This window comes from Bactrocera oleae, chromosome 5 (assembly GCF_042242935.1).
Source record: "Bactrocera oleae isolate idBacOlea1 chromosome 5, idBacOlea1, whole genome shotgun sequence".
Taxonomy (NCBI): Eukaryota; Metazoa; Arthropoda; class Insecta; order Diptera; family Tephritidae; genus Bactrocera; species Bactrocera oleae.
Genome location: NC_091539.1, coordinates 69,464,953 through 69,489,464, shown reverse-complemented (window position 1 = coordinate 69,489,464; position 24,512 = coordinate 69,464,953). Strand labels below are relative to the sequence as shown.

Sequence of the window (24,512 nt, the reverse complement as noted above, 5' to 3'; positions counted from 1 at the left end):
AGACAAATCTTAGTACTTTTTAATAACAAACATTGCATTTTAACTGCCACAAACAGCCATGGCTGATAGTACTGTTGTTGTAGCTGCTTTGTTGCCTGCTATTTTGTAGCGCCATAAAAGCCAGTAAAGCAGCCATTTGCTAGTTGTGGATGGCCGTAGCCACTGTGCACGCAGTCAACGGCGCGTTGTGGCAGCGGCAACATGATTATTGTCATGTCTTTGTATGATTATTACCGACATTTGATTGTCATAATGCGAAGCATAAAATTATATTCAGCTTGTACGTGTCGGGCATGTATGATTAACCACAAATACTTGTTACAGCAGCATGGCAGAGGGGGCGGCAGAGTAGGTAGTCCATCTATTGAACCACTATGAAGTAGTGTGCGGCTTGTGTGCCGCATTTTTATTTACTTTTATTGTTGTTATTACTATTTCTTTTAATCAAACAATGGTAGCACACGCATCCATAACTTAATTATTGCGTTTTTTTTTTCACTCCCGACCTGTTACCAGTTTCGTTGGAAACGCTCCTCGCATAGCTGAATAGGTAGTAGTGTTGGTACGTAATTGCTTACCACAATAACAGCAACAAAATGAAGCTTCATAAATATTATTCAGCTCTAACTGCCCTCTTGTGAATTCTTTTTTTTCGATATTTTTGCAAATCCTATTCAAATAACGTTTCAAAAGCTCTTTGGGGTGGCAAGCTCTGGAAAACATATATTGACTCTGCATGCTCACTGCTTACTGTAGGTTAATGGCAACCCGTTATTAACGCCATTTGTGGCATTTCCGTTTTGTAAGCATTTCATGCAGCGGAAGTCAAATGTCTTGCTGCCAACATTCTACGTGCTTTTGTTGCACAGTGTAACTGCGTGTGGCACAAACACGTTGTACCGTTTAAATATACGTTATACAAAACACAATAAAAATGTGTGTGGTTTTAGCTAGAAGTAAGTAAATTTATTAATAAAGATTCTAATATTTATTTTGGTAATTTTTTATATTTTTTACTGCTGCCACAACTTCCTCCTTTGGTGTAATGTTATTATCAGGTGACTACATAAAAGACTTATTTGCTTTTATTACTTGATATGAATTGGAAAATAAATATGAATATTTAAATAGCTTAAATGTCATGAAGAGCCCTGTAAACGATAAAAAATTATATATTAACAAAAACTGAAAAAATTTATTTAAAACATTGAAAAGGACGTAAAAATTATGAAATAAGATAGTGTACCTGTAAGTTACAAAAAATATTAAGAGTGTGCGGTTTTATGAAATCACGAAGAAAATCAAACTTTTTATAGATTTTTTTATTATTATTATCTTTTATTTTTATATATTTTTTTAAGCTATTGCATTGCTTCTATCGCGGAATTTGCGCGTGGGGGCTGAATCAAGAAATTCCGTAACGCAAATAAACCTAACACGATCACAAAGTATGCGCAAAATGAATGAAGAGACAGCAGGGTAATTCAAAAATAAGAATATTTAAGATATAATTTTTTAATGACAAACAAAAGTATAGAATTTAATAAAAAATAAATGATTCAATATTCGGAGTCATAATATTAGTAACATTATTATTATTTTGACTTGAACAATACAATTGAAATTTGGTATTTCAATCGGGTTATCAATGTTGGTAAATTTCCACTTATCTTGGCTGGCGATTTCAATATCAACTTCGCTGATAAAATATCAGAGCGGTTGACAAATTTTCTTTTGAAAAAATCGAATTTGAAAATGAATAATGATCCACAAGAATCCACAACAAAATATAATAAATAACAACATTGACGCGGTATTTTATATAAAAAATATATAAAAAATATTTCTGTTTTACATTAAATTAGGTGAATTTTTAAATATATAAATAAAAAAATATTTTATATTATTTTTTTTTTATAATTTTTATGTCTTCTACTTTGTATGTCTTGTTTAAATGACAAATGAATTTAGTTTAATATAATTTATTTTAAAGAATATATATTTTTTTTGTATAGAAATGTATCTATACTTCTTCTAAACACTTAAAAGTCAATCAATTCAAACAATAAAATAAAACGTTTCAAAACATTCGTGAATTAAGCTACAAATAAGCGGCTTAGTAACACCTGCAAAGAGGCACAGCAAAGCATGTGGCATGCTCATTGATATGCCACAACAAAGCACCATTGAATTATTTAAATAAAATCTACAATGACGCTAAAACCAACCACCACACTTGAAAGCGCTTTTATGCAACAGAAAAGTACACACACAGCGACACAGGGGTGCAAAACCCCGAAATTTGTCAAGGCGCTAATGCCAACCCAGTGCTGCTTGAACCGCTTCAAAACTGATACCGTTACAAAAAGCCTAAACTAGACAGCTTGACATAGCTAAGCTCACACGTTCCGCACAACGTAGAGGGTTCCACGCTGCTTGGCTGAGTGGCGGCTGAGCGGTGAATGCCTTTGTCAGCGCCACCACAAGGGCCATGCGAGCATGCTAGGAATTTTTTGCCAGCAGAAGCACAAAATCAGCAGCAGGGGTGATAGGTAAATAAAATAGCGTCGTACCGGTAGCGCTCGCAACGCCAGACTTCCCGGCTTTGCTGCGTGGCATGCAACCCCAACTATGAAAAGTTGAAAATGCAAAACAAAAAATCGTCATTTACTTCATCGCTTGTCTGTCCGGTAGTGCCGCTTTGTCATCTTGTCGTTGGCACTGAATTTTCCCAAAATTAATGCAAATTCCGTTGTAAATTCCTGCTTTGCCAGCGCCACCGCCGCCGAAATTTCACGTGTGCGATAAAGAGCCGATTTGCATGCCTTAATAAATGAAATTCTTCGCGTTGCTGTTTTGTTGTCTTCGTTTTCTTGCTGCTGCCTCAACTAATATTGCTTCATTTGTTGTGCTTATTGTTGTTGTTATTGTTTGACTACCTTACCTTATCAACACCTGAAGCACGACGCAGTTGCCGAGGAAGGATGAGCTGTGGCGACGAAGGTCAACTTGACAGCAACAACTACAACAAAAACCTTAAAGTTAGCGCACAGCCCACAATAAAACAGCAGCAACAACAGCAATAAAGCATAAAAACGATTAGCACAGCGTCTTAAAAGACACTGACGTGGCGAACGCGATTCGTCGGGGTTGAGAAAACGCTTTGTCTAAACTGCTGCTGCCTCGCTTTTAACAGCGGCTTCAACTGCCATTCACCTCAATGTCGCACAGTTGTTGTTGTAGTTGTTTAATTTTGTTTATCGCGTGTATTTTGAATTAAGGAAAAAATATAAAATAAATTAGAAATTATTACGCAGCTTGTCGCAGAGCGAATGCGGAATTTTCTCATGTGTGCCGCTTGCCACCGCTGCACTGTGTAGTAGTAGTTGTTGTCGGAAAAGTCTTAAATATGAGAAGAATGACAGCAATTTGCATTTGTTGTAAGGAATTATATGCGAATTAGCATAAATATTAGTGTGACTTGGTGTTTCAGAAGCGAGGGTGTAGTAATGAAAGAATAGGTTTATATTGAAAGCTTTAATGAGAGTCTTACTTGGGGAAAGAAGTCGGCGACTTTGGAAAATAAATGGCTGGCGCCAATTGGTAGCAGAAAAGCAACGCTGCAAGTTAAGATTCCCTATATACATATGTATATTTCTATATTTTCTCTATAATTAAAGAATAATTTTTTAAAAGTTAAGAATTTAATTTCTTAAATTAATTAATTATTATTGTTTTTTTATTAATTTATTATTGTAATATTTTTAATTTCTTTAATTAATTAATTTTTCTTTTTATAATTTCAGGTAAAATCGAATGCAATCACTGTAAATATTTATTTTTTATGTAAGTTCTACAGTAAGCAATAAAACTATGAGGAAAATACAAGTAAAATTTAAAAAAAAATTAAAAAATTATATTGTAAATATTTTTGTGAAGACATTAGATAAATTTAATAGAAACTTGTTTAGTTACAACCGCAGAGCCTGTTATGATAAATCTAATGAGCTCGAAATTAATATAAGGAAAAATGTTTTTTTTTTGCCTTTTTTGGAAATCATAAAAAAATTTTAAAAATTAAAAATTTTATTATATTAATTTATTGATTTTTTACCATTTATTTCCCAAGCGTTGCAACACCGTTTTTTCCTTAAAGTTGTTACCAATTTTTTTTTGTGTTGTATGCCACATGCATGCAATCACACACATTCGAACGCTTGCACTTGCTTCTGTGTGCGCTCGTGAAAATGTAAAAAGGCGCAACAAATTGTGGCAACATTAGTTGCAATGCAAATAGAAAACCTGGTTACACACTTAAAACTTGCTGAGCTGCAGCGCTAACATGAAAACTGAAGAACCAACTTCATACGTAATTATATAATTCACTCAACGCACACACACACACATATTAACCAACACATACGTATGTACTTATATAAACTCGTATGCGATGCCACATGTGTGCGCTTGTATGCAACTTGCTTGTGAGTTACACACAATTGCAGTTGGTTGCCACTTTGTCGTCATGTTGCAAATGCTGACGCACATAATTCGCATACGCTTCATGTAGAACAACCGAAATGTAATTAGGTTGTGGCGCTACAAAGACCAAAATAGTAGAAAATATGTTGTGCAAAAAATTTAGTCAAATAAATTTGCACAAAAGTTGCATTACCCCCTTTCCCCCACCCCGCAAAGTTCTTGTCAATTAAAAGCAGTCACATATTTACAATGTTTGCGACGCAGGCAAGCGTTAGCATGTGGCATGCCACAATGAGCACGTGCACGCAACTAGGCTGCCTGTGCGCAATACTGCAATTTTTCTCAGTATGTGTGTTGCATTCAATTTGTCAAAATTAAGCAATTTAAAATTAAATTAAAAAGTTTTTCTTTTTTACATTTCTGCAAATAAGTTTTTCCGATGAACCGCCTTGCGGCAAGTGTAATTTAGCGCGCACAAATTCGCTTGAATTTAGGCAGATTCGCTTGATGACCTTCAATTGCTTCGGATTCGCTTATTTAACTGTGAACTGCCAGTCAATTGATTTAAATTGCCTTTTATTAAATGCCAGTGAACTGGAAACTTTTTGAAAAAATTAAAAAATTCATGGAAATGATAAAATTTGGTATAATAAATGAAAACATGCGTTGATAGAATGGAAATTTGCTTAAAGCTTAGAAAAATAGCAGATATTTTTTTATATAATAAGAAGTTGGCATACATCATAGTCTATACCATCTAAATGCATTTGCAGCCCTCAAAAAATGTTTGTTTGAAAATAAATTATAAATATTAAAAAAAAAATAATAATAAAAAACTAAAAATAATAAAATAATAAATATTTCAAATTTTTTTATTACATTTTTAAAAATGTTTATAATATTAACTTTTTTTTAAAACACCAAACAAAAAAAATGTTGTATTGCATACATGTTTTTTAATAGCAGCCGTTAATTTTAACAATATATTATAAATTGTGCGCTTTTTTCCTGCTCTTTCGCTATTTAAATAGTAAAAGAGCGCTTTATGGCCAGCAACTTCCCACCCGCACTGGCCACGAACTCAGCATTTCTTTCTCTACTTAGGCATTATTTATTATTCATTTTTCTTTGAAACACGTGTATACATGTATGTATTTGTGTTCATTTTAATCCTTTTTCGCTAGCTGATGTATTGCTATTTTAAATTTTACGCCATAAAATATTCATTGCTTGCTGGCACTCAGCCGTTGCTGTTGGAATATTTCATTTAATCTCAGTTGAATGATGACGATTTTTACACTACAGACATTTGTGGGAACAACCCAGTAGGAAAATTAGAGAGTTAAAAAAAATTAAAGGAGCTGCATTTAGTGCGCAAAGTATGGCAAATATCCATTGGAGTTGCATAACTTTATAACTCAAATTTCGCAATGTAAAGTAGAGTTTATAGTACATATATAATTCATTGGCTCTAAAAAATAATTATGTTGGATAGAAAATCATAGTTTTCTTCAAGCTAGTGCCTTTCTATTAAACACAAAATTCTCAGAAACAATTCCAACAGGGGAAATTTACATGACCACACATACACATACACAATTTGTTTATGCCTATTGGTATACGTATTTGCTCGCATATCGCTATGCATAATTTATTTGCTGTGAGCGGCTTTTTATTGCGTTCTTAATGCAGTCACCTTACCACTATAACTGTAGCACAAACACACACTCTTACACATTATGCCCCCCTCTCACGGCTACATCGCCTCATTGTAAATGCGAATTTAATCCTGTTTAAGCCATCGCATTTTCAGTTTGACTCGCTTGTGTGAAAGCAAATAGAAGAAAGTAGCGGAAAAAAAGTTGGAAAAAATTTAAATATGTAAGCTGCAGACCAAACACCTCAAATATTCATGCACACGCATTTGCACCAACACACGCTCAGCTGCGTGTACAACCTCTGGGCATTATACTTTTTCGGCGCACTTTTAGGCGCATACACGGGGAAATTAAATTCAATGCTGACTTCAATATTTGGCTAACATTTTTTGCATTTCCGCAAAAGTTTCCTATTTTTACATATTTTTGCAGCTAAATTTGCATTATTTGTTTTGTTTCTCGCAAACCTTGTTTATCGCCGCCATTTTTTATGTTTTTCCTTCATTTTCTATTTATTTGTTTGCGAATGGTTTGACGCGAATTATTGCGGATTTTCAGACGTCAACGACATTTACTTAGCCAACATGACAGCGCACATAATGGGGATTTTCCGCTAGATATATATGTAAGCGCTTGTTTCGACTTGTTATTCCCGTTAAAGCTGTACAAAATTAAAAAATGCACGCGCACGCAGCTAACGGTTAATGGCGAAAACAATGCCTTTTGTCAACTGCAACGTATTTTGAAATAGATTTTAGAAAATTCATACTCACACGCATACAAACATGCACAAATCCGTCTGTATTATTGTATTTGTGGTTTGCGTGAAAGCTGGAAAACTGTTGATATTTAAATTTTAATCTAAAAAATCGAAATTTGATTCAAAATTTTAAAATATCAAATGCTGAAGTTAAAAAAATGCAAAAATTTTAGTTGCCACCAATATATGCAAATATAAGCGTGTGTATGCATATGTGTTTGATTTAGCTTTTATAGCGCAGCACAAACTTTTAATAACTGTTAAATTAAATTTATATTTTCGGTATTTATTTTACAGCTCTTTAAACCTGATCTGGCAAATTCGCTTTTTCGATACTCTATTGGAATATTTTTCAAACAAAAATGAGAATTTATTTTTGAAAAAGCTAGTTTTCTGTCAGTTTCTTTATTATTTTTAAGAAATCAATTAAAAATATTTATAATTTATAATTCAATCAGTTTTTAAATAGTATTAGTGCATTTTCTTATACTTTCGTTATACGAAAACTTAATAAAAAAAAATTAATCAAAAGTCTCTTTGTTTATTTTAAAAATTTTCATATTTTTTTTTACTTTTTTTTCCAAAAATAACTTTAAATTTCTTAACTTTCTTTCCTTCTCACTTTTATAGCAGCAATTTTTATCACCTCTTATCTATATAACTAAAAAGGTTCTACGCCGTGCCACTGCCAACATTTATACGAAAAATTCAAATGGAATAGTATACAAAAAAACGCGTGTGGCACTGACATAAGCGCCGCTTTCATTGTCACGGCAATGCGATTTTTATGGATTTTTATGCGTCAATTTGAGCTTTAAAGTTTTTTATGCCCTACCAACAGCAACAACAAGCGATGTGATCCGTTGCAATTGCAGTTGTAGCAGCATAGAAGCAATCGAGCTTGCAAGGATGGATAGTAAGCGCACGATGAGCATGCCACGAAAAGCCAATAAATTTCAGGCGCCACCCACCCGTTTGGTGCAGCGGCTGGCGTTCAGCGCCCACCAGCCGCCTCTTGCACCACCAGCTGCCTTTCTCTGCTGCAGCGCCTTCGCTGCCATTGTGACGAATGTTGCATGGTTCATTTTACTTTTTGTCGGCGCTCTTATGCTCTTGATCTTCTCCATTTTATTTTTATCATGCGTTTTTTTGTTTGTTTGGTTTTTGTATTTCTTTTTTTTTTTGTTTTTGCTTATTTGTTGCGTAAAATTTTCCAGTCTATAGGTTGCAACGCCTCAATGGTTTGCCGTTGCAACATTGTACGTTGCATATAATTTCAAACGAGTGTGATTTGCTTTTGCTGCACTTTTTGTTTCAAATAAATTCCGTTTTTGTTTTCATAATGTTCTCTTGTGTGATTTATTTGTTGTTTTTATATCCTTTAGTGTATATTTTTTTGTTGTAAATGCAGTATAGTTTATTTCACTGCGCCAAAGTTGAATGCCATCAACACAGCTCCTGGAAAAGCCACTACTTTTGAATTATCATTGTGGAACGGCTTGTTGAACCGTTATTATGTGGATATAATTCTAATTGAACTTTTTTTTTTGCTTTTTCTTATTTTTTTTCAATGAAGTTGGAAATTTCCAATTTATTGTTGGATCAGATAGCACATTTTTTTTACTAAGGACTTCTATATTTTTTAATTTACTTATTTAAATATTTAGCTAGAAAAAATACCATAGATTACAAAAAAACAGTTTACACATGAGTCAAAAATATTATCTCCTAAGCAGCAGTGAAATATACTGTATGTAGAAGTTCACTCCTGAGTTTAGAAATATTACATTATTTTTTGGAAATTTCTCTGTAAAATTCGCTAGCAAGTAAAAGGTGTGTCTCGCATTTTGAGAATTTTATCAGTAGCAATAAATACCGTATATTGTATATAGCAACCCACTTACGAGCTTTGGGGGGGTGACAGCCTAAAAAAAGGTCGATAATAATTATTATCGTTCCTTGTTGGCCTGCCAAAATTCGTTGATGATCGAAGCATTTGTCTTCGAGTTATCACTTAAGCAAATTCGAAAAGTGCTGTTTCGAGAAAACTTTAGATAAATGTAACTCAAAAACCATTTGAGCTATCGGTTTGAAATTTTTATATATATTCTTTTCGAAATTTCACACTAGTATGCCCCTTAAAAATATTATTCGCGAATTTTCAGTTCAAACTTTTTTTCAAAACTCGCTTGCTGGTTAAAACTTATTGCATATTATTTTCAATAAAATTTAAAATTTTTTTATTGAAGCAGCGCAAAATTTCTCAACAAATGTTAAGCGCTTTAAAATCCACATTCACCATTATTATTTCAACGAATGCGATTTTATGCATTTTAAGACAATAATTTGTGGAAAAATGATAAATAAACTGTCAATAAAGCTAATTAATACTTTAATTGCTTTTGTCTGCAAACAATGGGAATTTAATATGCATGAACATTTGCCCGAAAAAAACGCATGCAGTCAACGCGCATAAAGAAAAGCATTAAAATGCGAATAAAGGAGCAGACAAAAGCGAGAGCCGAAGAGATAAAGGCAATTCCATCAATTGAATTGATTAACCTGAAATTTATGACTCACAAAAATACAAGCACACACAGTCATACACAGAACTGCATAAAGCAGTGAGCTGCAGCATTTGGTGTTGCATATGAAATAGCGGTACAAGCAACAACATAACGCACGCGTGAGTTACGAGCCAGATAGCAGTTCCCAAAACGCGCGGCCGCGAAGAGGCCACCGCATAGCAAACGGCGCTTTAATTGAGACTTTCGCCAGCGATTGAACACGAGTTGCAGTAGCCGCGCCATAAATGCGTGGACCCAAGGTAGCTGCGCACACGCTCGGCATAAACGGCAGTTGAAAAGCGTAAAAGCAACGTGCGCGTGTAATTTAGATAAGCGCGACGTCAAAGCGTTGGCTAAAACGAAAAAATATATATATTAAACGTATAAAAAAATATATATATAATTTTGTATATTTATGCTGGCGCAAAGTTGCGCGTTTAGTGCGGCGAAACAAGTTCCGAGCGCCGAAGCATTATGATTAATTTATGTATCTCGAAAGCCTGAAATATCTGTAGCAACAGCAGCGGCGAAATTACACAATTTACACGCTTTACAGTTTGTACTATCCACGTTAGTGTATGTGTGTTTGTGTGTTGCAGCCATTATATTTTGATAAATATATTATTTATCATATTTGCTATGTGATGCGGAGGCTTAAAACCATAAATTAGCTGTCAATGAGCGTAATGGCAGCATGCTTTGTTGTTGTTGTTTATTCGTTGTTGTTTTAGCGCACTATAAGGCAGCTGGACTGTGGTTGAGTTAGGACTAAGCGGATGACGCTTACTCCCAGTTATCATAGCCGCAGGCAGTTCGGGGCAGGCGCATTTGAAAGAGTGCTTACAAATATACAGACTTCAATACCCAAAACATATACATAAGAAATTTTTTACTTCATTATTTTTTTTCTCACGTATGTAACTTATATCTTGTAATTTTGTTCTTATATTTGTTTTAGAAACTATAATTAGCGCAACCTGCTGCGATATTCTATAAAATAACTCAATATCGTTAATCAAAAAAGTATATCAGACCAGTTGTAATTACTTTAGCTAACCTATTCTATTCTTTAAAAGCTTTCTGTAATAAAAATTCATTATTTTCTTAGCTACCCAAACATTTTGGCTTAATATGCGAAACCTCTCACAATAAAAAATTAAAATTATTGCTCTGATTTCGCCCCAGGGTTAATTTTCCCATGAGAATACCAGTTCAGTTACTTTTTTGGAACTCAAGCTGTTTGTGTCTGGTTAGCGTGCAAAATTTGATTCTATCATGGTATATATATATATATATATATGAGTTTCATACAGCTAGTGAATAGCATAAACTTAAGTAGAGGCCGATCAAATGGTGTCGTATACAAAAATAGCTCAGCGGGAGTATACCCAGTAGGAACAAGAGAACTTATGTATGTTTACTTTTTAAACGCTTTTCAAATAAAATTAGCTGATTTCTGATTAAAAATTGTTTTCGAAACCACCACGAAACTAGTATTTAACTAGTTCCTCGAAAATTAGTTCCATACTAGTTCGACACAAAGCAGTTAAGAACCAATTATTGTACTTAGAACTGTGTAAATCAAGAAAATAGATTTCGAACACTTGTTTGCTTACTTTTTTCTTGCAGGGAACTCACAGAACTAGCATTGCTTGTTTTGAGACACTGATAAGTCTGCCTGGCGGGCACACAGCGCCAGAGGCGTAGATTACTCTTACATACTAAGTACTTCGTTTGTTGTGTTCTTTTGTTGCTTGCACTCTAAAAACGCACACATTTGTAGACATATGTACGTGAGACTGATGAGCTGAACTGTCAATTTCGACTTAATGAATTGTTCGCTCTGTACGTATTTAATCCCATGTTGCTTTTTGCAGCACAATTTCTCCGACAGAGCCTACAATTGCCCGGGCACTTTGTCATCATTACGTTTGCAAAAAAAAAAAAAAAAACAATAAAAAAAACAGAATGAAAGACAGAATGTGCTTGTAAAGATTTTTAGGAAAATTGCGTCAAGAGGAGTAAAGTGCCGAAGCATTTTCAATTTCGCATTCTGTAAGCGAGCACAATAATAGCACCGAGGGCCTTTTCGGATAATTTCTACCCAGCATTGACATGCCGTGCATGTGTGAAAATGTCCTGACGATAACATATTTTACGCTCAATTGAATTTTGGCTTAGACACACACAGGCACACATACACATCGGCGCAAACAAATCGTCTCTAAGCTTGTTTGTGTAATTTTCTTTGAAATCAAGCAAATGTAGGGAGCAAGCAGGGTGCCACAACATAATAACAGGCTTCTTTCACTTTTCTTCATTTGTCCATTTCATTTATGTTGCACATATTCTCGCTTATGTATTTCCCATTAATGTATGTGTGCCCCAGGCAAGCACTTTGTTCGCAGCGCCTGCTTGCAGAGTGCCGTTGCACTTTTGTATTAAAATTTTGTGCCTGAAAAAATGCAAGGCATGCACTTCTTTGTGTTGGCAGTCCTGTTACTTCATATCCTCATTTCTGCTGCTGCTTCTATTACAACGCCAACAAAGGGCGCACAGAGAACTAACTAGTATTTTACCTCTCTGCGATTTGACCTCATAAATTACGAGCTCAGACAAATACCACAAAACACACGTACATATCTACGAGTATTTCTCAATATTTTTGCTGAGCACAACAGCATGTGGCACATTCATTCATTCATTCATGCATTTGCTCAGATGGCATTCGGCATTTTAATGTTTGAAAAAGTGATTCATTAATGCATAATGGCATTGTTGACATCAGCGCTGCCCTAGGTATGGTACATATGTGAACTATACACATAATACAATAATACATACAATAGTAGATATGACAAACTTTACTAATATAATATATTTATAGAAAACAATACCATAGTTTTTTTAAAATCGGAAAGCAAACTGAATTTCGAATTTTAGAAAAAATTTATTTTGAAAAATTTAATTTTATGGCTCTAAGCAGCAAAGTTATTGTATTGATAGAACCAAAGAAAGTAATTTTTTATTTCCAAAATTTTTTTTTCTACATTTTTCATTCCGAGCAAAGTAATTTTTTTTTCCAAACATTTTTTTTTAAATTTTTATTTCTTCGTATTACTACTTTTTCTATGTATATACTGTGCAGAAGTAACCTCTCCTTCACTCCATCACCAAGCAAGCCTTTAGCCTATATACGATATACTAATGCATCTCGTATGTGTGTGCATGCCAAATTTATTGCATTTTATTTTTGTCGGAAATGCAGAGGAAAGTCTGCGAAATGAATATAATTGTTATTTCAGGCATTAAATGAAAGGTTGTTCAAAAAATGAATAGAAAAATTATAAAGAAAAGTTTCGGAGAAGAAAGTATAATTTTAGGATGAAAAACAGGGTTGATTTTAGAGGAGGAAAGGTAAAAATTGCATTAAGAGCATTTATCTTTCACAATTGCAGCAGAATATATAACTAAAAAATCATATGAAATAACAGACTGCAATGAAAGCGCGATACTTAAATGAAAAATTAGCTGTAAAGCAAAGCAAAAAAATAAATAAATAATTTTTTTATGACTTTGTTGGAAGAATAAAGCTAAAAATTAAATTGTATTTAAAAAAAACCTCCTACTCTTACATTAAACATATTTTTCATTCTATAGATATTTTTTTTCAAAATTATTTTTATAATATAAGAACGAAGTACGTAAGACGTGGTGTGCATCAACCCAATCTATCCTAAAACAAATCAAACCATATTACAGCTCAAGTTGAAAACTAGCTTACATCTCGAATACCTAATGTTCTTACTAAATAGCATATCAACTAGAGAACCATGGCACTCTCAACAAATAAAAAGTTTCTCAAATTGAGAAAACTAAAATTCTCAGCTCAAGTATAACTTACCGAAAGTTAGAACAAAAAACGAGAATTTTTTTTGACATCAACTTGAGAATTAACAATTTCCCAAAGGTTTAAGATATATTGTACGATGATTGTTGGGCAAGTGCATTACTGGTACGCTGAAAATATGTGAAAAATAAGAATGAAAGCGAATTTACTGAAGCTTTTTATGATGCTCTCCAATTGTGCTACTTTCGCACAAACAACAAACATAACCTACAACATTTTCTCACATTAAAGCTCAACTCAGACTGCGCTCATTACTATTCTTCAAGCGTCAACAATACGGTTGAGAAAGCAAAAAAAAAGAGAATGAGAAGTAAATGGAAGAAGAAAAACAACATAGCAAAGATTGTCGTTGCAGCTGGCTGCAGCATTAAGAGCGGTGGTGGCAGCTACCGAAACTGCAACTGCAGCGGCAAATCTCCGTTTATGACCGACGCTCAAGCTCTCGGCTAAGTCATTTCGTAAAGCAGAAGAACAGAAATTTATGGCGTTGCTATTGAAATTATTATGGCTGCGGCTTTGTTCGAGTTGATCCTTTTGTTGGCGTTCGTTGGCGCTGCGGCAAGAAGCGTAACTCAAATGCCTGGTTGCAGGTTGCAATACATGCCTGACCCGAGCGCTTTGCTGACTACCAATAAAGGTATTTCAGCCGCTTCCTTTTTTCTGGTCTCTATTCGTAGGAATTTCTTTCGATTTCTGCCTCTAACTTCTTCTGAGAGTTATATTACTGTCATTACGCGCGCGATTATCTAGCAAATCAATGCGTTGACGCAGCGGTGGAAGACACATAAAATGCTGGCACACACATATCGATGCAAAGAAATCTTTAAATCGAAAAAAAATTTTTACGACCGCCGCTGCAACTGGTGTGGCAGCTATAATTCAAACCGCACTGATGCTGACCTTTGCATCTCCTTTAGAAATCGACTTGGCAGTTATGTTTCAGTTGACAATTGCCACCATGTTCGCTGTGTCATTCCATTTTTCCATAATACATGGACTTGCAACTTACCTCACTGTGCTGCAGTAGTTTTCCCTCATAATCATTGTCATGCTTCCTTTGTGGGCCGCTGCTGCTGCTTCTTCTTCTTCGTGCACTTTTCATTTGCCTTTCTTCGTATGACGCTGCCGCAGGCGAATGTGTCGTCGTTGTTCACTGCGGTAGGTCATCAACCAAATGAGTAACAACAATGGCAACAACAACTACCGAAAAAAAAACGATGAAAAATATTACAACAACAATGCAGCGTGCTTGTGTTGCAACACAAAGCGTTATGTGTTCCAATTGTTTTGGCGCAGCGCAGTCATCAGCAACACTTTGAATTGTCCAACTTGCCACATAGGGGCTGTGCCACACTGCGCTCTTGTGTTAGTGGTATTTCATTGTATTTTTTTTCGATTTCTCTGCCACAGTTCCTGTTGGATTTTAAGTTTTTGCTCGCTTTGTTACAGTTTCAATTTCAGCATTATGTTAATGAGATTTACTGCAACGCGCCGCGGCAGCAACTGGTTTTAAATGCGCTTATCCCCAAGGGCTCTACCTACCTTTCGCCGCTGCCGCGCAAAGTTCTACACTTAAACAGTTATATTTGTATGAAAATATGTGTGTGTGCGTGCAATTATTTATAAGCATGTCCGTTCGCTTTTGGTAATCACATTTTATTATAATGTTTTCTCTCTGCCTTCAATTTTTTTGTGCTTCGCTCTCAGAAGCTTCGCTCGAAATGCGCGCAGATGTGCGGCAGCCAGCAACTCCACACGCGCATGTGTGTGTGTGTGCGCGCCTAGCTGTCAGCATTGAGGTAATTGAATTTATGCAAATTTCACTGTTACTCACAAACAAAAGGTGTAGTCGCTGTGGCATGGCATGGAAGCTGGTGTCTGCCGGCTCATTGAGCAAGGTAATCAATGTTAGGCCGGATGTTGCATGAATGTGTCTGTCTTGCTGTTGCTTAGCAGCTACTTTCGCATGGAAATTTCTATGTTTTCCGTTATGTGCTGTGAAAACCTGGTGTGCATTGACATTTGTCTTAATGAAAATTTCTGATGCAAATAGGAGCTGGCAGCTGTGTTGTTAGGAGTTTTCAAAAGAAATTTTCATTATATTATGAAGAAGTGAAAAGTCTGAAGGGTTGCTGCTATGAGGCGTATATGACCTTTGTCTCTTCTCAAGGGCAAGGTAATGTATGAGTTTTGATTGAATATTTGCTTTCGAATTCTTATGTAAATTAACTTCTGCTGTGAAAGTTTCTTAGAAAGTTGAAAATAATAACACATTCGATCCTTTTTTAATAAGATAGCTACTTATGAGTTCTATATAGCTCAGCTGATATTCAAAGCAGTAGCGTATTATCATAAAATAACTATAAATATTAAATTGATATAATTTTTCTCTACTTTTTGTTGAGCTGTCGCAGTTTAAACAAACAGCCATTACAATTGCAAACATGTAAAAAAGTTTCTCGTTAGTAAAAAAACATTCGATAGGCGACGCTGTGTTCAAAATATATCAAATTGTTTAATATTTTACAGATGACGCTTATACATTAACCGAAAACTGTTTATAAATAAAACAAATAATTTATAAAATGCGTCTTTCTAAAGACATTTAGCACTAACTTTGATAATTCGGGCGCATAAATATAGTTCCATCATACATAAAACTTCAATACCGTCATCGCGTGTTGCGCAAAATATTTTTTACATTTTCCATGCCAATAAAAACCAGTTGAAAGTCACAGCATGCTAGAGTACGTAACAGAGTTTTTAATTAAAATTAATTTCAATCCGCGGAACAGCAAAAGATATGGCGGTCGCTTCCTGTACAGCGGCGATTCGATGAGGTCACTGTCTTTATTAGAATCACGACGCTGATTTAATGTCTGTACATATTATATTATGTATATATATATATTATTTTATATAAAATTGTATGTAAAGCGTTCATTACAGCTATTTTTATCTCAAGTTCAAACTTAGAACCGCTCATTACTAAATTGATGCATTAAAATCCAGCTAAAACAAAAGACGCGTCATAAATCAATTTGATAGTTGTTGCTACTTGTTGTTGCTTTTTTAATCGCGCTGACTTTGTACCGTTGTGAAACTACAATAAATCAAAGGCCGAATAGAGCTAGAAAAATAAAGAAATCAAGCAGCTGAATTTGCGCTATAAAAAACCTTCAAACAAAGCACCAGAAAAAATGCCAGAAAAGAAGCAAATTTGTGTAGAAGACACGCGTGCGGGCAGGCGCGCTGAAAGAATGCGTGTGCGTGCTAAAAAGGCGGTGCTCAGGCGGGTCGCACCGCGTCTCCAGTAGGCGCGCATATAATAGACAATATGTAGCTGCTGTAAAGCACCTCAGCACCTTTGTTTGCCCCTTTTGGTCGTCGAACAAAAAGCGCTGAGGCCGAACGCCAGCGCTAAGCTCACCAACTTACGACAAATATATATGCGTTTGTGTGTGTGTGTGCATGTGCTTACAAAAACATCCCAAAGCGAATTGAGTTGTTAAGCTGAATGATGTGTTGCCGCACCTAGCAGCCATAGTTGGCGATAGGCAACAAAACAAGGGCAATAAAAAAAGTACAACAAATTAAAAGTAGTAAAACCGTAAAATGCAAGTTAAGGCAGGGAAAAGCTGGCACAACAACAAAAGCACACATCCACAAAAAAAAAAAAGAATTCAAATTGTAACAGCAGCCGTGGATTAACCCCTTTCGGTCCCATCAGATGTGGCTGCTGCTTCGTCTACCGCTGCCATCAGTGCGTTGTAAATCAATCGCTTGCGGCGTATCATGGCAAAAAGTCAAACGGAATATTAGGCAATAAAAGTGTAAAGCTGCAGCGACACACTTAATAAAAATGTTAAAGGCCACTAAGTAATAAGCGCTGGCTGACAGATTGGTGCATTCAAATTGCTTCAATTTAAATGCTACAATTTTTTTTTTCTTGAAACTGCTCCGCTGCACCTCTGCTAATGGCAGCGCATTTACTCTAAATGCAGGAGGGCCCTTTGTGGAAAATTATAATTAGAATTACAACTCAAGCGTTATTTTGTGTTGTTGATGGGCGACTGATGAGATTTTGCTGTTTTCTGTGTAAATTTAGTCGCTGACATATTATTGTTGTTGCAGCGCAGTCTGCTACGTTGTGTGTCAAATGATGAGATTTGCATATTTTTAACTTCTGATAGCGAATATAGTGGCATATAGTTTGGATATATATATATATATATATAACACAAAATTTTAGTTTTAAAACACTTTTGAATCTCCAGAAATCTTAAATTTATATATGTATAATATTAAAAAAAATATTTCTACAGACATTATTCATAATTTTCAGAGCCAGAATATTATTATTTTTTTTTGTTTTGCATTTATTAAGTCATTTCTTACGTTAATAACAGTTTATTCTTTAGCTCCAATACTTTGTTTCATATAAACTTTTCAAAAAGTCAAGTGTTTTCTCTGTTTATTTATCATCTTTTCTCTTTTCTTACAGTTTGTGCAAGATTGGCATCACTGCATGGATTTTGAGGATTGCAAAAATGTAAGTTTATAACAAAAAATATTAATTTTAAGGTAGTGGCGGTCAAATGAGCCACGCTTGAGGTTAAAAAATAGGCAAAACTATATAAGGTATTCGAAAACCACTAACAAATTGAGATATATGTATATATAACTAAAGTTTTTCGGTTCTGAGACTGGTTTAAAAAATAATTAATATTTCTATTATCAAAAATAAATTTATGAATGAAATAAACTTTTTTGATGTTAAAAATTTTTTTTTTAAATTTATAAAAATTAAATTTTTTTATTTTTTATCATTTTGAGCTTCATTTGACGTTGAAAAATATTTAATACGGTTTTGAAATTAGTTTCAAAAACTGTTTTTTTTTTAATTTTCGATTTTTTATATTGTATATTTTTAATATTTTCTCATATTAAAGTTGCCATTAAAAAAAACGTACAAAGCTGGCTTGTTTGACTAGTTTAATCTTTAAATTCAGAAGCACAAACAACTGACAAAGCAAATTACTTAGTGTTTTCATATATTATTGATATGACGCATAAAATATATTTTATGAAACTAATAATTTGTTTTGGTACTAGTTTCTTGTATCTGACTAAATTATTTATTTATTTATTAAAATAATTATTACATTCATTTTAACTGTCTAACATGCCACACGTGTACATAAATGTCATCCTTAGTTGTTATTATAATCATAGCTGTCATTAATGTCATCGCATCATACATTTACTCCACAAACCCCAGCATCTCACTGTACATTTCTGATATCCACCATATTGCATTACACCATATACTCATATATCACTTATTATTACTTAGTCTCACTCAACCCTAGCAACTCGGTCATACTTGCGCTCTCCTTCACTCACTCATCCACACAATCCTGTCATGTATGTATAAAACTAGTTGTAGCTACGTGTATGCCTGTAAAATTTTATTATCCTTAAAGTTAGCGCGTCCTATAAAAATCTGCTTGCACTTGCCTCGAAACTTTAGCATTCCCGCGCATACAATGCTGTCTTGTCACTTTGTGCCACAGCTGTTAGCACTCAGCTGTGTTGGCTCCCAAACACGAAAACTTATGCGCCGCGTTAGTGGCATTTAATTAAGTATTTAATTTTAACTACCTTTTTATTATACTTTCGCCGTCTTGTCGAGGCCTCTCGTTGCCAACAACTCCACCACATTACTCTCCGGGTTTTAACTGCCTCTTTAAACAAACAAATCGTGCCGTTGCATACAGTGTTGCCTCTCTCTCTCTGCATGCAGTTGTAGTTGCATACTCGCATTGTACTTACTATTTACAAGGTTGCTTAATTTAATTAGCTAGGAGGTAGTTGCGGACCTGCCCCATTTCCCGCCCATAAGCTTTTGCATCCGCTAGTCGCACCGACTTGCGGCTTTGTTTAACTTTTTCGCCACTTCCATTGCGCACACATACACACATACACGCGCGCACTTGTGTTTTTGTGTGCTTAAAGTCGTGCGGCAGTGATTGTTGCAAGTCAGCCTACTAACTCTCCTATACTCCCACACCTCCCTGTGTGTGTGTGTGTGTATATGTATACGAACTACCCCTTTTCGCAATATTTTATGACTTTCGTCAGTCGTGACTGAATTTTAGTGCTGCCGTGGCGCAAACTGTGGCAGCAGGGGATGTTGCAAGTATTAGGCTGCACTTTGAAGTGCATAGTTGTTGTAAGAGTGCTGTGCATATATGTGTGCAGCTTTAATGCACCGAGTGCCTCAAATATTTAATGTAAGTGTGTATTAAATACGGTTTCTTCTATTTTTTACGAAAAGTATTGCAAATAGGCGAATTGTGCAAAGTGAAATAAGAGAGCTCTCTTCAGCGAAAAACCGTAGTAGATAATAAAGAGCGACCAGCAAACTGCCGCCTTTTGTTGGTTTTCTTCTTTCAAGCCTTTTAATTAAACTAATTAAAATCATGTAACGCTGCTGCAGCTATCATTGTAAGGGGGGGGTGGTTGTGCTGTGGAAAGTAATCATTTCACTACTCATGCTCATAAATCAACAAAGCAGAGTTGCATTTGCTGCACCGTACCTTTTACGATTGTGAGCGTCGCTATTTTTGTGCACCGTTTTTTCCTTTTCGCTCATTTCATTTTGACTTTCTTGTGCTTTGTGGCCGGGTATCAATTTCATTGCCCTCGAGTTTTTCGCTTTTTTGTGTTTTGTTTTCATTTATAAAGCTAATAAACCTTAAGTGCCGAAGTAGTGCCTTCGGAGTGACAGAAAAATGGTAGTGACGAGTGTGTTGCAAGTGTGTGTGACTGTTTGTCGCTCACATGAGCGCTTGAGTGTGCTTGGCGTTCCTGTTTTAAGTTCTTTTACACACAGCTCACTTGCATTGCGCTAGGCTAATCAAGCGTTGTGGCAGCCAGGCAAAAGTCGCCGCATCATTCTGCTTTCATTAACCTTTGCATTCATACTCACTGCATTATTCTCTTTCTTCTACAAGTTTTTCGCATATTTTTTGTTTTTTTTTTGTGTAAAGTTTTTTGTTAGTAAAAAGCAATTGACACTTGTGCCGCAGGCATATCACAACATAAGTGACGAATGGCGACGTTGCAGTGTCGGACGTCAGCCCAGTGGCAGTTTGCGGTGCTGTTGCAAGTAGGGTTGCATATGTGTCCAAAGCTTATTTGCATTTCGTCTGTATGCATGTGTGTACGTACATAGGTACGATCACCTTTGCACACTTCATTTTGTTTTAATCGTTTTGTGGTGGGTAAAAAAATTAAATATCAAAGGCAAAAGTTGCCGCCAAAGGTTTTTAAGGATTAAAGTAACAAAAAACAAAAGAAAAAATACAAAAACAGAAAAAACAATTTTATGACACAACATTAATGAGAGAAAACAAAAAATATTGAATTAGCATTTTATATATGGTATTTTCCTAGAAATATATGTATGCGCTACAAAATATATTATATATACATATGTATTTTTATATACTTGTATGATTTAAAACTTTTTTATTTGTTAGCCTTATTTTTATAATTTTTTTATATTTTTTTTTTAGAAATTTCTAAACTTTTAACCTCCAAACAAATTTTTAATTTTCTATATTTTTTATTTTCAATCCTCACATACACACACATGCCTGGCATTATTTCGAAAATAAGCAATTTTAAACTGAATATATCAAAAGTGGCACGTACAGCGATTTCTCACGTGCCGCCATTGCCGTCATGAGCTGTCATAACCCCAAACTATAAGGTGATTCATGGCAACAGCCCTTTAAATAAACTCTGGCAATTTTATTGCCTATATGAAATTTATTTTTTGGCAACATTTCATGGCTTTTTTTTAACACACTACACACATTACGCTGAACACACAAATGTACATAGCATATATCAGTGGCTGTGGGTATGGACATGCCGGCCATTTTTCATTGCTGTTGGAACTGTAGACGCCATAGTATTTATGCCTAAGTGGCATATATTTTATGCCAATCACACGAACACTGACTCTGTGGCATGTGTATTGCGACTTAACGCTGCAGAGCTGGCAACATAGCACAGCTTGTACATATGTACATATACATATGGTATATGGAAGGCAGCATACATACGCGGCTTTACACTTTTCCAACAACACAAAACAAATCAATTTTCTGTCGAATCTTTGTAAAAAACAAAAAGCTGTGGAAAATTGTGTAAAAAGAAAAAGCAAAAATGGAGAAGCGATCCACTACAAGTTGTGCGAAAGAAAAGCAAACCGTAATGCAATTTATTTATTATTGTGGCATGCTTCCACCATACAAAGGGCAAAGCGCAAAGCCGCACAGGAGAGGAAAAGTGATGTTGGCGTGGAAAGATAAATACTGTAGAGCGGAGTTGGGGGTTTCGAACTGTCAAAATTACTCCAATTGCCACAGTACCAACTCAATGGAATGAGCCTGCAACGCAACATCAAACATACACATACATACGTGCCACATATATATACGTATACTACAGCTTTCTATCTGCCTACCACTCATCCGTCGATAGTGTGGCAGTCGTGCGCCGGTCGACTGCTCGATCGATTGTCGGCCTATATTTTTCGGCTTTACGCTTTTCGTTGTTTTTCCGCTTCGCCATTGTGTGTTGACATAATAAAATATGCATTTTTCCGTTTTTGCAACAAACGAAAATGAAATGAAAACCGAAAACGTTGCACAAAGCAAATGTTGCAACATAGCGTTGACTGGCATAACGGCCTGGCAGCGGCGCACAAACAAGCCAACAATGAGCCGCAGCCCAAAGCTAACTTACAACATTTACTCGCACGCACACATACATACGACTGCATATGTGTGTAACTGCACATCGATTGCAAATCAGCAAATTGAAAAAAGCGCCACAAAGTAAACTCACACCGACAGGAAGCAGCCGAAAAGCGCGCAAAAAAGCGACAGAAGAAATCGTTGCGGCAACGGAAGTAAAGAAAAGTAAAACGAACACGAGAAAGTGGAGAAATGTCAACCAGAAAAAAACAAAAACAAGAAAAACGGTGGAAAATTTGGGTCAATTGAAAATTTATCGACCAAGCCGATTGCCAGATTTGTGCCAATACATACACACACTCTCATAGACTTACATGTGGCAGCCACAACATGCCGCGCGTCACCGCTTACCGCTCTTCGTGCACCTTGCAACCCAAAAGCGGCGCTTACTTACTATGCACACTTATTTAAGCCAGTTATGCAACAGCAACAACAACAACAACTGTTGTGCTTTATTACAATGCCACAGCAGCGCTGTTTATGTCGATGGCTGCCTCGTTGATGGCAAGTAGAGCGTGTGTTCGGCAATAACGCCGTGTGTCGTCCTTTGTTGGCGCGGCCAGTGGATTTGTGGCAAACGGAAGTCTGCTTGCACTGTCATGTGCACCGCTTTTGCCAGTTTTTTCTCGATATGTGAGCGATCTGCTCTGATTCACCAGCCATGTGGCAAGGACATAGCTATATCATTGTGCTGAGTTGCATGCAGCTAATCGAAAACACCGAAATTAGCTTAATGACTTAGTTTGTGGTCTAGTTGTCGTTAATGCGGTTTTAAAAAAATATAGCCGAATTTACAAACAGATAACGGTATATATCCGAAAAATATTCCGTTCACACGACATTTTCCAAGACTATTTAGCGAATTTCTTATATTCACACAACAATAAAAACAACGCTTGATATTTATTTTCTAAAAGTTTCGAATTATTTTTTTTTTCTGTTATTTTACCGATAATGAGTAAACCATACTTACTAGTTTAAAGAACTATCGAAAATTTCGAAAATTTTAAGTGCTGACCATTTACAAAAATAACAATAAAGGTGTTAACTGAATTTTTTGATATGGATTTTTTTTTTGACTAAAACAAATTTTCGTTTTCTCAGTTAAGGTAAAACTATGGTGTGAAAACAATCGACCGAAGCGTAAACTAATGAAATTTTAGTTGCCATAAACAAATATGTAAACAATTACATTTATATATACACATATACACACACTTTACATTTCTTGTTTATAATAATTTTCACTGATGAAGGAACGCCTAGTTTAAAAACTGGGTTAATTTCATTAACAACCTGCCTAAAAACACTAAAGATTATATAATAAACACTTTACTGTACATATGTCTGTCTGACTTATGTATAAAAATAAATATATAATAAATAGACTCGTTCTCGTATTCTAGTAATTTAGAGCGAGATAATTTATTTAATTTTTTTTCAAATTTTTTAGTTATAGTTTATTTTTATTTCTTTCGAAAAATAATAAATATACAAAAAAAAGTATAAAATTAATTTATTAAATCTCGTATACTTATATCTGCTGCTTGAACAATTTACTCTAGTCTGTATTATATTTTATTTTAAATATTTTTGCTGCTTCGGAGTCCAAAATGTTTTCTTTGCCCCATATAAATATTGAATATTTGCTTTTCATAGCGAAAATAAAATATGCCATGCCACATCAATTTTGCACAAAGACATTTGCAGTTTGCTTAAAGATTTCCAATATAAATCTCTGCTTAGCCGCTTACAGTTGTGCATTTCTGCAGCCGAGGGCCACAGACCGCAGCAGCACCACAGAACCTATAAATATGCAGACTTAGTAGAAACACGCAAACCTACACACCTACATAAATGAACAATCTGCGTTGCATGTGAGTCAAAAGAAAAACACACATAACTCTCGCACGGTGCTCTATTGTAAGGATAAATATCCTGGCATTTCTTTGGCCAAGTGCAGTAATCCTTGGCATATACGGTGCACGAAACCTCAGGAGCGGACATATGCTTGTAAATATAAGTATATATATAAATATATGTATATATACATATATATGTGTGTATGTATGTATGCGAAGTTACACACACATTTCCTTCTGTTTGTTATTGCTGTTTTTCCTTGTAAGTCCTACAAGAGAATAAACTGGAAAATAATAATAAGAAATACAAACAAAGTATATAAGCGATAAAACACCCACACATGCAAGTAGAGGCGTATAGTTGTAGTTGTAAATATATATACGTGAGACACTTGCACAAAATGCGACTACGTGTGCGTACTCGATAATGAAGGAATGT

The 24,512-nt window shown here is 35.2% G+C and overlaps 1 protein-coding gene across 2 annotated transcripts in view; it reads left to right on the top strand.

Moving 5' to 3' along the window:
- Positions 1-24,512, top strand: part of LOC106615770 (uncharacterized) — a 60,178-nt gene that overhangs the window by 12,211 nt on the left and 23,455 nt on the right. For both annotated transcript variants that reach the window (XM_014232103.3, XM_036365531.2), the window contains exon 2: positions 17,882-17,929. In XM_014232103.3, coding sequence (XP_014087578.2) covers positions 17,882-17,929 — 48 coding nt within the window. The remainder of the gene's footprint in view (positions 1-17,881; positions 17,930-24,512) is intronic.